General features: G+C 36.4%; 1 protein-coding gene across 3 annotated transcripts in view; it reads right to left on the reverse strand.

The window, feature by feature from the left end:
- Positions 1–15016, reverse strand: part of LAMA2 (laminin, alpha 2) — a 705371-nt gene that overhangs the window by 380313 nt on the left and 310042 nt on the right. For all 3 annotated transcript variants that reach the window (XM_010834646.1, XM_010834645.1, XM_010834644.1), the window contains exon 11: positions 2238–2378. In XM_010834646.1, coding sequence (XP_010832948.1) covers positions 2238–2378 — 141 coding nt within the window. The remainder of the gene's footprint in view (positions 1–2237; positions 2379–15016) is intronic.

The following is a 15016-nucleotide window of genomic DNA, read 5'->3' on the forward strand; positions in this document are numbered from 1 at the left end:
AGAGTTGACTCATTGGAAAAGACTCTGATGCTGGGAGGGATTGGGGGCAGGAGGAGAAGGGGACAACAGAGGATGAGATGGCTTGATGGCATCACCGACTCGATGGACTTGAGTTTGAGTGAACTTCGGGAGTTGGTGATGGACAGGGAGGCCTGGCGTGCTGCAGTTCATGGGGTCACAAAGAGTCGGACATGACTGAGTGACTGAACTGAACCGACCTAGTCAGGACATAACACTGGATACAGAGGTTTGCAGCTACCAGGGACCCACTAGTCATGTGTGAGCTGCTTGGCGTTGTGGGTAATGGGTAGCAGAATGGTAATGGTGATCACATATGGGTGAAATATTTTAAAAATTTCTTCATGTAGAGGTCATTTGATTCTATATCTTCTAAAGCTGTGGAACTGCTGGGACTGCCTTTGTCGAGAGAGAGTCAGTGAAAGTTTATCGGACAGAAAAGCAGCAAGATACATGCTACTTCTCTTCCCTTTCTAACATCATTCATCAGACCTCCAAGGACAGCCCAGTGCGATTCATAGAAAGTTCTTTCCAGAAAAACTCCTGAAATGCAAATATCAGTGAACCTAGTTTCTGAAGTACAAGGCTGAATGCTACTTCTGCTCCTCTGCTAACCATAAAACTTTTGTACATTAATGGAACAGTCTAGAGGGTGAAGTTAGACTAGCTGTTCATTTGCTGTTGGTTCTATGAAATCTGTTCCACAAGCAATATTTGATAAAGTACACACAGGTTCATTTAGGTATGAAGAGTACAATCAGAAACTACTCATAATATTTCAGACTTAAAAGCAACACAAGTAGAGAAAATTTTCATAGCTGTATTAAGGATTAGTTAGCTGATTAAAGCTGAAAGGCAGCAGTGTTTGGAATTCAGTTTTATTAAAAGAGTGATCTTTGTAAAGTCCAACTCTAATCACAACACCCCCTGTTACAATCCTTCAGTTACTCTGCAAGGATAAGAGCTCAACTTCTTAGTAAACTCAACCATGTATGTCTAGTTTCTCATCCCCTCTGTAGGCTTCTCCTCCTTTCTCCAGCCTGTTTCCTTGTATTTTGTACTACTAAGTGCTGCCACAAAAACTATTTGAAATTCCCTGAAGGTCCTCTTTCATAAGGAGGAAAACTGCTGTCTGTGAAGGGATGAAAAATCAATGAGTGTATGATAGGCAAAGGAGGTAGGAGGGAAACATGTTTATGTTTATGGTAGAGGAAGAATATCCCAGGGCTTCCCTGGTGGTTCAGTGGTAAAGAATCTGCCTGCAATGCAGGAGACCTAGGCTTAATCCCTGGTTGGGAAGATCCTCTGGAGAATGAAATGGCAGCCCACTCCACTATTCTTCCCTTGGACAGAGGACCCTGGCAGGCAACAGTCCATGGAGTAAGCAACAAAAGTTGGATTAAACCACCATCACCACCACTAAACATGTAATAACTTGAACTTTTCCAAATCAATTAAGAATGAAGATATTATTCAAATTTAGTTTCTCCTTTTAACAAAGAAAGAGCTATGGTAACAACAAACCACAACTAAAGACTGGTGGGTAATAGGTATTATGTACATAGCTGTTAAAGGAGTTTCTCTTAATGTGTATACCAAAAATACTGGTGAATGCAATTCATAATCCTTCCTATGGCAATCAGATGTATTCTCTGTTGAACTGTCTGCCCTTGAGGCAAAAGCAGCATTAATTCCATCATTGCTTCACATACTAATCATGGACACTGAAAAGGCTGCTGCTACTGCTAAGTCACTTCAGTCGTGTCCGACTCTGTGTGACCCCATAGACGGCAGCCCACCAGGCTCCCCTGTCCCTGGGATTCTCCAGGCAAGAACACTGGAGTGGGTTGCCATTTCCTTCTCTAATACATGAAAGTGAAAACTGAAAGTGAAGTCGCTTAGTCATGTCCGACCCTCAGCAACCCCATGGACTGCAGCCTACCAGGCTCCTCTGTCCATGGGATTTTCCAGGCAAGAGTACTGGAGTGGGGTGCCATTGTTGACTTATTACAAGAAGTTCTAGTTTACACACTGGTACAAAACCTTAAAGGCTTTGGTCAAAGAGACAGCTAGTATTTGAAAGAAAATTCCATCACTTCTCCAAGATTAGTTTAAGTAGAAACTCACTACAAGAAAAAAAAGTTAATTTCTTACAGAGGGACAATAGCAAGAAGCCCCATGGAGCACCACACAGAATTCAAAGGCTATTTATTGCTTACGTTGCCATAGGTCCAGTAGGAGCTTTGACATCTGTTTGAAACTCCTGAACAGAAGCACTCATCACAACCTTTATAATTATCCTCTTGCAAATTGAAGAACCCAAATTTGCAGCGGCTACAGTCTCCTCCTTCAACATTTTCCTATAAACAGAGAAGTAGGTTATTAACACAGGTGCCCTTCGAAATAGAACAATGTCCCTATTTCTGCTTAAGAAAAATATAAGCTGTATATTCTTCATGTTACCTCTCAACTTTATTTAATATATAATCATATTTTTAAAAATCTCAAAAACTTCTTATTAACTATATGCTGTCCTAACCACACTAATAGGAAATAATGCTTGATTATTATCAAACAGTAGTCTAATCTACTGCACCAAGTTACAATTTGATCTTCATCTTTGTCCAGAGTGGAGTACCTGTCATGATAAATCCAGCAATGACTTAGACATTTGGTTCAGTGTTTAACCATCTATGTTGTTGAACTGCTTCCTCTTAGAACACATGATACATGATAAAATAAAAGATATTAAGCTGATACATAGAGGTAGAGTAGAACATTGATATTATACAGATGGTAAAATATTTTTCACACCACATATGAAAAGTACAAATCCTTGAAGCAAGCCTAAGAATGAGACAGGTAGAGAAACTGTGCAAATAGTCACACTTTTTCCCTGATGAGATACAGTAGGAAAGAAAGAAAGTTTTCCCAAGTTAATTTTCACAGTGTTTCCTTTAACACACTGGCATAGTCAGTTAATCATAGAGTAACATTATGGGGAAACAATTATTCTCATTTGGTGACTGCTCTCTAGATTGGCTTCATTAATCCTAGACCCAGTATACTGAAAAATTATTTGTTTATATGTGGAACTCAAGCCAGAGAAAGTTTACTATATGATGAAAGACTGGGAAGGCTATAATCTCTCAGTTGAAGAATGGTTAATCTTGACTAATGTCTTCCATATGAAATTTCCCTGCTTTTCAGGAGATAGATTCATAGTAGTCCCGACCTATGAATTTGCCCCACATTTTCCCTCTTCCTTGAATTCTCTTATTACTTCAATTCTGAAATTTTCCTTTTCCTTAGAAAACTAGCTTCTTTCTCAAATGTGTTCCCAGAGCCTCTGTCATTCTTCTATTATAACCACAGAAAAGTACCACTGTGTCTTCTAAGATCATTCACTCCAGCCATACCATAATCTATTCAGATGTAGAACCCTGTCTTACCTGCCTTTGTTATACCCCAAAAGTGGAAGTGTTTGTGGTACAACACTGAATACTAGCTTAATAAAGCTGTATTAAGTTTAAATAAATCTCTTGGTGGTCATATTTTTCACATGCAGTGAAGTGCGTGCACCTAGAAGATGTTTCATAAAAACATGTTTGAATAAAGACTGGGCAGAAGATAGGACAATAAAAATGTGAGCATATAGGGGGAAAGACAGAAGAAGAACAACAGCATGAAAAACAGAGAAATTTATAAAAATAAACAAAGATATTCTCCTGATATCCAAGAGAATAATATATTTGAAATTAAGTTTGGGGCTTGATTTCTATGTGTTACTTACCACCTCAACCATTTCTACATTGCCAGGAGCCTAAACAAAAGAGTGTCTCTAGACATGTTTCACATGTCAAACTTCAGCCTCCCAATATGCACATAAATTTAATTATTGCACTGATATTCCTGCTAGTATTCTTGCTATTTCTAAGGTAAATTTCAGATATTTTCAGATGATAGATGTCAACAAAACTAATCAAACTAATTTCAGACCTAAGATGGCAAATATATCCCCAAAATCCTGAACCTGAGAGCATCTTCAGAAGAGGACACAGGCAGGAAAGATGAAACATATCAATAATGATAATTTAGCTTATCCCGCTAAGGATACAGTACAGTTGTTCTGTACACTGTGTTCTTATGTGCTTGGTCTAATTTTCTTTCATTTACTCTAATTTGAAAGCTTGTAATACCACTTTTCTGAGATTTATACTGAGCCTAACAATTAGAAACTTGCAGACATTAGTTACATTTTTGTTAGTTATTTTAGCCTAGCAATATGACCTTAAAAAGTAATGATTAAATAATTACAATATTCAATTTAATAAACCAAAGTATCACATTATGGTAGAAATACTAGGTACTATAAATATGAGTGAGTCAAGATCTCTGTCTTTAAAAGCCAACATCTAGAGTTGAGTAAAAAGATACATTTACAATCAACATAATGCAAGGTAGAACATGAAAAGAAGATATCAGAAATAAATTATAAGAACACAGAGGATAAAGGGCTGGTTTCTGCTATGAAGCCTTGAGGAGGCTTTATGACAAGAGTGAAATTTGACCTAAGCCTTCGAACATGGTTTAAAAACTCATCATGATGGACGGGATAGAAGAGAGACCTCGTTAGCAAAAATAAAAGGAATAAATAATTCAAAGCTTAGAAGTTTCATTCAGTAATCTTTAAAAAACTATATTGAATATTTCCCTTATGCTAGGATCCTAATCTTGTGCTTGGTTTTCAGGGCCCCTAACTTCATATAATAAACCTTTAAGAAATCAGATCTTATCACATAGGAATTGATGAAAAGTCATTAAAAGGTATTCAGTAGGAGATAAATCAACACAACTATACTTGAGATGTTTAACCTGGCAAAAGTAAGTAAAGTATCCACAACATGAGACACTAGAACAAAGAAAATTTTCAATATCATAAGGTGCAGTAAAGGATTAATTCAATGATCTTAGAGTATTCAAACCCACATTCTAAATTGAAAAAACTGTCCTTTGACCAGCTCCTGGGACATAACCACTAAACCCTTGGAATATCCTGACTGATAAGAATATCTTTGTATAACCGAAACCAGGAGTCATATGAGATATTTTATGCTAATGATATGACTTATGGTAAATGCCTAGTTTTGTTTATGTAGGGTCCTTGTCATTATGTATCAGTTTGACCTAGGGGTAGTTGAGACTGAGTAGACAAAGTCATGGAGAAGGCAATGGCAACCCACTACAGTCTCTTGTCTGGCAAATCCCATGGACGGAGGAGCCTGGTAGGCTGCAGTCCATGGGGTCACTAGGAGTCGGACACGACTGAGCGACTTCATTTTCACATTTTTACTTTCATTCATTGGAGAAGGAAATGGCAACCCACTCCAGTGTTCTTGCCTGGAGAATCCCAGGGATGGGGAAGCCTGGCGGGCTGCCGTCTCTGGGGTCGCACAGAGTTGGACATGACTGAAGCGACTTAGCAGCAGTAGCAGCAGCAGTCAGTCATATGAGTACTCCATATCTATTTAATTTGACCTCCAACACAAACCTTGAACACTAAGACTTCAGTGAGTTTTCCTAGTTGATAATAACTCATATGTGTTGTAAAACAGTGTTGTTAGGAGAATTAACCACTCTCTGTATGACTCTACTGGGAGAGGATAACTGGAAGTTTGTGCTTGGTCTCTCCTTGATTCTCTCCTATGCACCTGTTGTTGCATACAAAAGGATATAGGATTTTGACCTGTATCATTCTCACTTTATCTTTTTTATTTTTTTGTCTGCACTGTGCACAGCTGGGATCTTAGTTTCCCAACCAGGGATTGAACCTGTGCCCCCTGAATTGAAAGTGTGGAGTCTTAACCACTGGACCACTAATCCCATTTTTTACTTTAATAAACCATGACTATAACAGCTTTTCAAAGTTATGAATCTTTCTAGTGAATCATTCAAAATGAGTGTGGTCTTTATCAATACAAAATGGTAAGGATAGTAGGATATCTATACCTATAAAAACAGGTTAACCAACTGTTAGTTTTACTTTGTTTATTGCAACAAATCTTGAGGCAAAATACTTTAGATCCTGCTACAGTTTTTAATCTGTATACTAATTCACTTCAGTGAATCCTACACTCAATTCACTTCAACTCGCTGGAAAACAATTATCAGAAAAAAAAAAAAAACAATTATCAGCTCTAAGTCTGCATTTACCTTATATAATATTGCATAGTACCCCAGCTTGAAACCACAACTTTAAGTTTCTAGACTTCTTCATTTTTAGTCCTGAGTCTATACCATACTTTTCCTTTATTGAGTGTAGTTCCTAATTGATTGAGTTAGAATCACTCAACAGAAAAGTCCTTGGTTCTGATTTTTCTCAACCTCTACTACAGTTGAATATTAAGTCAATACTAAATATGGTAAATATCACTTCAGTTGAGTCGCTCAGTCATGTCAGACTCTTTGCGACCCCATGGACTGCAGCACACCAGGTTTCCCTGTCCTTTACCAACTCCCAGAATTGTTAAAAATCATGTCCATTGACTCTGTGATGCCACCCAAACATCTCATTCTCTGTCGTTCCCTTCTCCTCCTGCCTTCAATCTTTCCTAGCATCAGGATCTTTTCCAGTGAGTCAGTTCTCCACATCACATGGCCAAAGTACTGGAGTTTCAGCTTTAGCATCATTCCTTCCAAAGAAATCCCAGGGCTGATCTCCTTCAGAATGGACTGGTTGGATCTCCTTGCAGTTCAGGGGACTCTCAAGAGTCTTCTCCAACACCACAGTTCAAAAGCATCAATTCTTTGGTGCTCAGCTCTCTTTATGGTCCAACTTGCACATCCATACATGACTACTGGAAAAAACCATAGCTTTGACTAGAAGGACTTTTGTCAGCAAAGTAATGTCTCTGCTTTTAATATTGCTGTCTAGGCTCGTCATAGCTTTTCTTCCAAGGAGCAAGCATCTTTTAATTTCATGGCTGCAGTCACCATCTGCAGTGATTTTGGAGCCCAAGAAAATAAAATCTTTCACTGTTGCCATTGTTTCCCCATCTATTTCCCATGAAGTGACAGGACCAAATGCCATGATCTTAATTTTCTGAATACTGAGTTTTAAGCCGGCTTTTTCACTCTCCACTTTCACTTTCATCAAGAGGCTCTTTAGCTCCTCTTCACTTTCTGCCATAAGGGTGGTGTCATCTGCATATCTGAGATTATTGATATTTCTCCCAGAAATCTTGATTTCAGCTTGTGCTTCATCCAGTCTGGCATTTCGCATAACGTACTATGCATATAAGTTAAATAAACAGGGTGACAATGTACAGCCTTGCCATACTCCTTTCCCAATTTGGAATCAGTCCATGGTTCCATGTCTAGTTCTAACTGTTGCTTCTTGACCTGCACACAGATTTCTCAGGAGGCAGGTCAGGTGGTCTGGTATTCCCATCTCTTTAAGAATTTTTCACAGTTTGTTGTTATCCACACAGTCAAGGCTTTGGCGTAGTCAATAAGCAGAAGTAAATGCTTTTCTGGAAATCTCTTGCTTTTTCTATGATCCAATGGATGTTGGCAATTTGATCCATTGGTGGACATAATAATTCTTATATGTGCATTCTTATGGACTGGTTAAAGAGCCTCTTGATGCTGCTAAGAAAATAATGAATCAGGGAGAACTTCTTTTTAGCTCCTCACTAGCACTCTGCTTTCTGATATGTATAGACTTAATTATTACATCAGATTCTACTTCCTTTTTAGCTTTCTAATCTCCCTTAAGAGAGTGCATATCTAAGTAATTTCTTATTTAAGGACTCCAGAATTTTCTTTAAAAAGATACTAGTTTTAAAACAGTGCTTACTAGAGAACATTACAGTTTGATATTTAATATATTTTAGAGTGGCGCAATTCAGACATAGAAGCATGGTGCTCCAGGACTTTTATTATACCTCACAGAGACAGAGGTTCTCCAATTCTCTGGAAGCTTGGGTCTCAATTCTTTTTATGTGTTCCCAGGTACACAATTGCTTTTTCAAAATTTCTCTAGGAGTAATTAACAACTATCATCCATGAAGGAGTCCCTGATTGTATTCCTAATTCATTTTCAACTTGAGAATGAACTATCTGCTTTATGGGTAGGTTCTTTGAGCATTTTAATTTCCTTTGCTATCAATATTAAATTATTAATAAATGATCTGTATATCACTTCTCACTGTTCCTTTATTCTCTGTTATTATTCACTCATTCATCAAATCATAGCTGACATACTACATACAAGGCATTATATGAAATGCCAAAGAGAATATAAAAAATGTTCTCAAGAGAATTACAGCAAAGGAAGTAAGAACATGGACCAGTAAGTATAATATAAAGCACAAGGGAATTACTGTCTTAAGAGGGGTATTGAGTACATGCTCTGGATCTGACACTAGATTTATGACCAAAGTTTTCCAGCCTACTGAAGGAAAAATAAGACAGAAAAGCCACAAGGTTGAAAGAAAAAAATGTAATATATCCCAAGGTTTGCATCATCAGATTAAAATGGGCCACTACAGCACTGTTCTCTTTAATTAGAATGTTTACAGATGTAAGAATGTCTATGTAGTTTTTTTTTAAGTCAATCAATCAATCCAAACAATAAAACCATCATTTATGTTCTTTTTTTGCCACTTATATTATTGAGATATTCAAGGACAAATACCTTATCTTCTTATGTGTCACCATCCAACTCAGTCTCTAAAGCATGGATGTGAAAATAACTGATCCTAAATACTTGATAATGATGGTAAGAGTCTATGACTTTTAGCCCAAATACTAATTTAGTCATTATGAGATTTCTCTCTTTTAGCTCTCTATACTGATCAACTTTAAAAAGCATTATTAGCATATAATTTAATAAAAATGTTAAAAGTCTTTTTAATTGTTTATCTAAACAAAATGGGGTCCAATCTAGTCTCTTGGCATTTTAAATGTGTAGCTCTCATCAATCCAGTAATTTTAATATTTTATTTATTTAGAGTTCAATAGTATTCTAATTTCCAAATTTAATGGTGATTTTTTTACACATAGGCCTATGAACTAGGTAATTTCCAAAATGCTCCACATTTAATTTTCAGAGTGCTCCAGACTTTCACTCTAGAGACTAACATTTCCTCATATCATCTTATTTTCCTAAAAGCAAATATTCTAGCTTTTTCATTTCTAAAGCATTATTCCAGTTGGTTATATTAACAAAAATTAAACAGGAACTAATAATAGTCAATTATTTTTTCACTGTCAAAAATTAATCCACATAGCATGTATTTTTATTCTCTTACATATTTTGATAATAAAAAGTGTCACTTCAGACCCATGGTTCTCAACCTAGTTTTCATTATCTTGTCCCTAAGGAACCTCTTAGTCATTTTGTTCTACTCATCACCACAATGAAATTTTAATTCTACATATAATGTATGTATTAATGCACTGCATGAATATGTTTGCCTTATACATAAAATGGATATATTTTTGCCCCTCAAGAACAAATTTTCATCTCCTTAGGGAGAAATATGTGTTTTACATACATATTTCTGTTGAACATATTTAGCTGAGTATCTAATTAGGTATTTTGTGACCTACCCTACAAAAAGTATGTAATAACTGTCCCTTTTTATTTAGTACTCTTTTTTCCTAAAAATAAAGTCGAATTAGAAAAATATGACTAGATCCTTTTTTCTTGAAGTTAGAGACTGTTGGGTTGACATCAGTTTTGTTTTTGCTATAGTTTCCTCAGCACAGTTTCTCTCTAGAGAAAGAGAGTCATAATAGTTTCCCTGTATTCTTTCTCATGAAGTTACCTTCTTACAAATTAGGGACAACTTCAACAGTATATGTTTATCTGTGATTGCTAGCCGACTGGGAATTCTACTGATGAAGCTACCAGGAATTATCTCCAGTGACATTTAAGTTATTTTTTTGGTGATAATTTCTTCAGAAAAATTTGCAGCCATGACTGTTGGTTGGGGTGTTCGTAGTCAATTAAAGCTTTCCCTCTGTTATGGCCTTCATTCTAATGCATCCTAGTATTAAAAGAAGTTAACAAAAGAATGATAATTAGATAATTAGCACTATTTGTTGAGTGTTTACTCTTTAAATACACTGTTCTAAGGCTAAGTAATACTTGATGGGTTAGAAAAAGAGATGAAAATCAATGAAAATTAGTTCTCAATTTTTTACAATCTTAACTTTTAATATAAAAAAATAATTAACATAATAGTTTTGAACTGTAACTGTCACAGAAGACAAATTATGGCATAGACTTTTTATGCTAAAAATTTTACATTTGTAATTTAGATTTGGGATCAAATATATAAATTGAATGCCTTTTGTAAAAATGCCCTGGGTTTGAACTTAACAAGAAAGTAAGATAAACATTCCTGTACATAAATGGAAAAGAGGTGGGAAATCCAGGCCAATAAAAATACTAGCATACACTTTAAAAATCCCATTGGGGAAAAGAATGGAAACTTATCTCGACTTATAAAAATATATAAACAAGAGATAAACCAGCAGGCATTTATGATTATACTTTATATTTTGTACAGGGTTTCAATGTTACAATTACAACTATAGAGAATTAGGCAAGAAAGATGCAATATCATTTTATGGATTAAGAAATATGAATCAGTTTAAGCAACTGTCAAAGCTTCACACTTCTTTTTAGTTTTCTCCTTTCCTTCTTTTTGTGTACGAGCCACTGTGTTATCTTATTTTTTAATGATGAAGAAAATACACAGAATTGATGTCATCACAGAGGTGTAATAGATGTTAAATGGATTGCAAATTGTGAAAAGATAATCAAGAAAAACGATGACAAGTGACTATGGTAGAAGAATAGTTTTCACTGGGGGATAATGGATAGTTTAATGAGAAATGGAACTGAGCCTTGAAAACTGCCTAGGTAAGCAAGGGGAAAAGGTCAGAGTGAGGTTTTCCAAGCAATCTGAATAGAATCTGTAAAATTCCAGAGTTAAAAAGAGCATGGTGACTCAAGAAATTTAAGCGAGGCTAGAAGACAGAGGCTGAAACTCAAGAATATTCTGGAGAGGTAAATCATGGTCAGATCACATCATTTTGTGTGCCAGTAAGAAGGTAATGAAAAGTGAAGTCAAAAAAAAAGCAAAACAAGATAAAAATATAGACTTTGATTTCCAGTCTTTTACTTCACTATTTGTCTATTATGACTTCAATAAAAATAAAAGCACGTTTCTATCTAGATCAAGGTCCATTTATATTATTTATCAGAGCCTGCAATTCAATTCACTTTGAATAGAGAATATGATACTAAACTTCAAAAGAGCCAAATATTAGCATGTAGTACTTAAAACAAATGCCAAGAGTCAGAAGAGCATTTAAATTTAATTGCCTTGTCATATATCTGAAATTAGCTTGTCTCTTGTAATTTACCAGAAGAGACATTTTAAACATTTTAATAATACATAAAATTAGTAAATATTTTTGTGTCTTGAGTTGCATTGCTTTCATATTTTGAAATATAATTAGGATGGTGTTCAGTAATATCATTATCTAAACAAGGATATAACAGAAAATCTTATGTGTAGACATTACAGTAGTTGATATTATATTAAGCTAAAAATTGCTTTTATATCTTTTTAAATTAGGAAATCCTTTTTTTCCCCTCAATTAGAGAAACTTTAAATCTAGAATTACTTCAAAGCATTAGAAAAGTACATATGATAACTATCCATTACCCACAACCTAGAAGTTAAAAATATGAATATTTTCCCCTGTGTGTTTCAGCTATGTTCAGTCACTCAGTTGTGTCCAACTCTTTGTGACCACATGGACTACAGCCTCCCAGGCTCATCTGTCCATGAGATTTTCCAGGCCAGTCCGTATGTACCCCTAAAAGCTAATGATTATTATTGGTAGTTAAAGAGAGCAAGTTTTTTTTTTTTTTTTTTTTTTATCCCAAGCATAAGATCAGCTATTACTTATTCTAGGAACTCTAGAATAGTTTAAAACTAGAAAATCAGACAATAAAAAAAAAAAAGTAGAGATGAATGTCCCATCCACCCCTCCCAAAACTGATAAGTTAAATATCTGAAATGGGATCAAAGTGGTGGAACAGGACATGGAGCTCATCACAAACTCATCAAAAATATATCTACATGCAGAACAATTCTCACAAGAAAACTAATGGGAAACCAGGAGAAGATCTCTTATACAACCAAAACTGTAAGAAGGACCTCCACATATTCAGATAGAGTGGGGAAAAAAAGGCATCATGTCAGGACCTGCTCCCCTTGGAGAGATCTGGAAGAAAGAGAAGGGCCACACTTGTGGCTCTCACCTTGGAGAGAAAGCAGATTGATTCACTCTGTGCATCTCAGTCCTGGGGTCCTGCATGGAGGATACAAGCCCCCTTGCCTGCTGGAAAATCTGCTAAGACAGATAGGCTGTGGAAACCTTGACTCCACTGGTGAGGAGCATTGACTTGCTAACAGTTAGAGCAGAGAGAGGTTTGCAATGGTGGCTGCCACTTTGCTGCACTTCCCAGTCTGAAGGGGTGAATGCCAGCTCCACTCAACAGCCTGGTGCAAGAATAAGGCAACGATTCAATCTAGACAGACCAGGGCACCTGGGCTGTGATCTGGGTAGAGCTGAGATGATCACTGTCAATGCATGCACCAGCTAGTGCCATAGGAACACACGGTGGCCAATTGCTAAATCTAGGCAGAGAGGCTCTGGGCAGGAATATTCAGTGACTGGTTTTCCAGCAAGAATACATGAGCTCTGCTCCCTCCACACCACAGCTTAGCACTAGATCTGGAGTAGACAGGTCCCAGAAGAAGTCTACCACAGAGGCAGCCCAGATCCTAGGCAGCAGCACAGCTAACTCATTTCCTGCAGTTACAATTCCCCAACCCCAGCCCCACAATCACCCCAATAGCAAAACCAGGTAAAGATACCACAAAAAGAAAGTTACAGGCAAATATCACTGATGAACATAGACACAAAAAATGCTCAAGAGAAAAATCATAAGAGAATACTATGAATAGTTGTGAAAGTGTTAAGTCACTCAGTCATGTCCGACTACAGCCCCATGGACTATAGCCCACCAGGTTCCCCTGTCTATGGAATTCTCCAGGCAAGAATACTGGAGTGGGTTGTCACTTCCTTCTCCAGTTTGAACAGTTTTATGCTAACAAATTGTAGAAATGGAAAGGTTTTTGAAACATATAGCTTGTCAAAACTGAGTCAAGAAGAAACAGTTAACTTGAACAGAACATCACTAGAAGTAGAATAGAATCTGTAAAAACAAACAAACAAACAAAAAAACCTCTCTCCAAACAAGCGTTCAGAATTGGACAGCCTCATTGAGAAATCCTACCAAATTGTACAATAAAGAATTTATCCTTCTCAAACTGTTCCAAAAAGTTGAAGAGGAGTAAACACTTCCAAATTTATTCTATGAAGCCACCATCACCCTGACACCAAAACCAGATAAAGATACTACAAAAAAAGAAAATTGCAGACCACTTTCTCTGAGGAATGTGGATGCAAATATAGTCAACAAAACATCAAATAAAATCCAACAAGAGCCCAAGTTAAGTAATATACTTCTGAAAGAATAAGAGGCAGGCTAGGACATGAGAGACGAAGCAGATTTGGGGAGGGGAAGAAACTAGGAGAGGAGGAGGATGCTTTGAGCCTTGTCTTGCTGAAATTAGTACACGTCATATCAGTGTATTTAAATTTCTAAAATTTCTATTTGTGTATTCATAGTTTTTTTTATGTTTTACATCTTTACGTAAATGATAACGGCATTTGTTTTGTTCACTTCACCTGAAATTTATCAGTGTTTTTACATGTAAGATCTATTTCACTCACTTGTTTCTTGTATCAGATTATATGAATATATCACAATTTATTTTTCTTATCTATGGATGTTTAGATTTTTCCTGATTTACATAATAACAAGCAGGAATGTGCTGAATGTCTTTCATATGCTTCTTTATACATGTAGCATAAGATTCTTTAGGGTAAAAGTCTAGATACTGAGTTGCTGGCTGACAGGTTTTAAATACCTTTAATGATAATACTAGATAATGCCATATTGGCCTAAGTTTTGATACTACTTCACCCGAATTTTTTAAAATATTTATTTATTTATTTGGGTGTATTGGGTCTAAAACTAATAGAGCTTTGCCATGAAAATGCACTGGTCATAACAAACATCCTCTTCCAACAACACAAGAGAAGACTCTATACACGGACATCACCAGATGGTCAACACCGAAATCAGATTGATTATATTCTTTGCAGCCAAAGATGGAGAAGCTCTATACAGTCAGCAAAAACAAGACCAGGAGCTGACTGTGGCTCAGACCATGAACTCCTTATTGCCAAATTCAGACTTAAATTGAAGAAAGTAGAGAAAACAACAAGACCATTCAGGTATGACCTAAATCAAATCCCTTATGATTATACGGTGGAAGTGAAAAATAGATTTAAGGGCCTAGATCTAATAGATAGAGTACCTGATGAACTATGGAATGAGGTTCGTGACATTGTACAGGAGACAGGGATCAAGACCATCCCTATGGAAAAGAAATGCAAAAAAGCAAAATGGCTGTCTGGAGAGGCCTTACAAATAGCTGTGAAAGGAAGAGAAGCGAAAAGCAAGGAGAAAGGGAAGATATAAACATCTGAATGCAGAATTCCAAAGAATAGCAAGAAGAGATAAGAAAGCCTTCTTCAGTGATCAATGCAAAGAAATAGAGGAAAACAACAGAATGGAAAAGACTAGGGATCTCTTCAAGAAAATCAGAGATACCAAAGGAACATTTCATGCAAAGATAGGCTCCATAAAGGACAGAAATGGTATGGACCTAACAGAAGCAGAAGATATTAAGAAGAGATGGCAAGAATACACAGAAGAACTGTACAAAAAACATCTTCATGACCCAGATAATCACGATGGTGTGATCACTGACTT

This window comes from Bison bison, unplaced genomic scaffold (genome assembly GCF_000754665.1).
Source record: "Bison bison bison isolate TAMUID 2011002044 unplaced genomic scaffold, Bison_UMD1.0 scf7180017864035, whole genome shotgun sequence".
Lineage (NCBI taxonomy): Eukaryota > Metazoa > Chordata > Mammalia > Artiodactyla > Bovidae > Bison > Bison bison.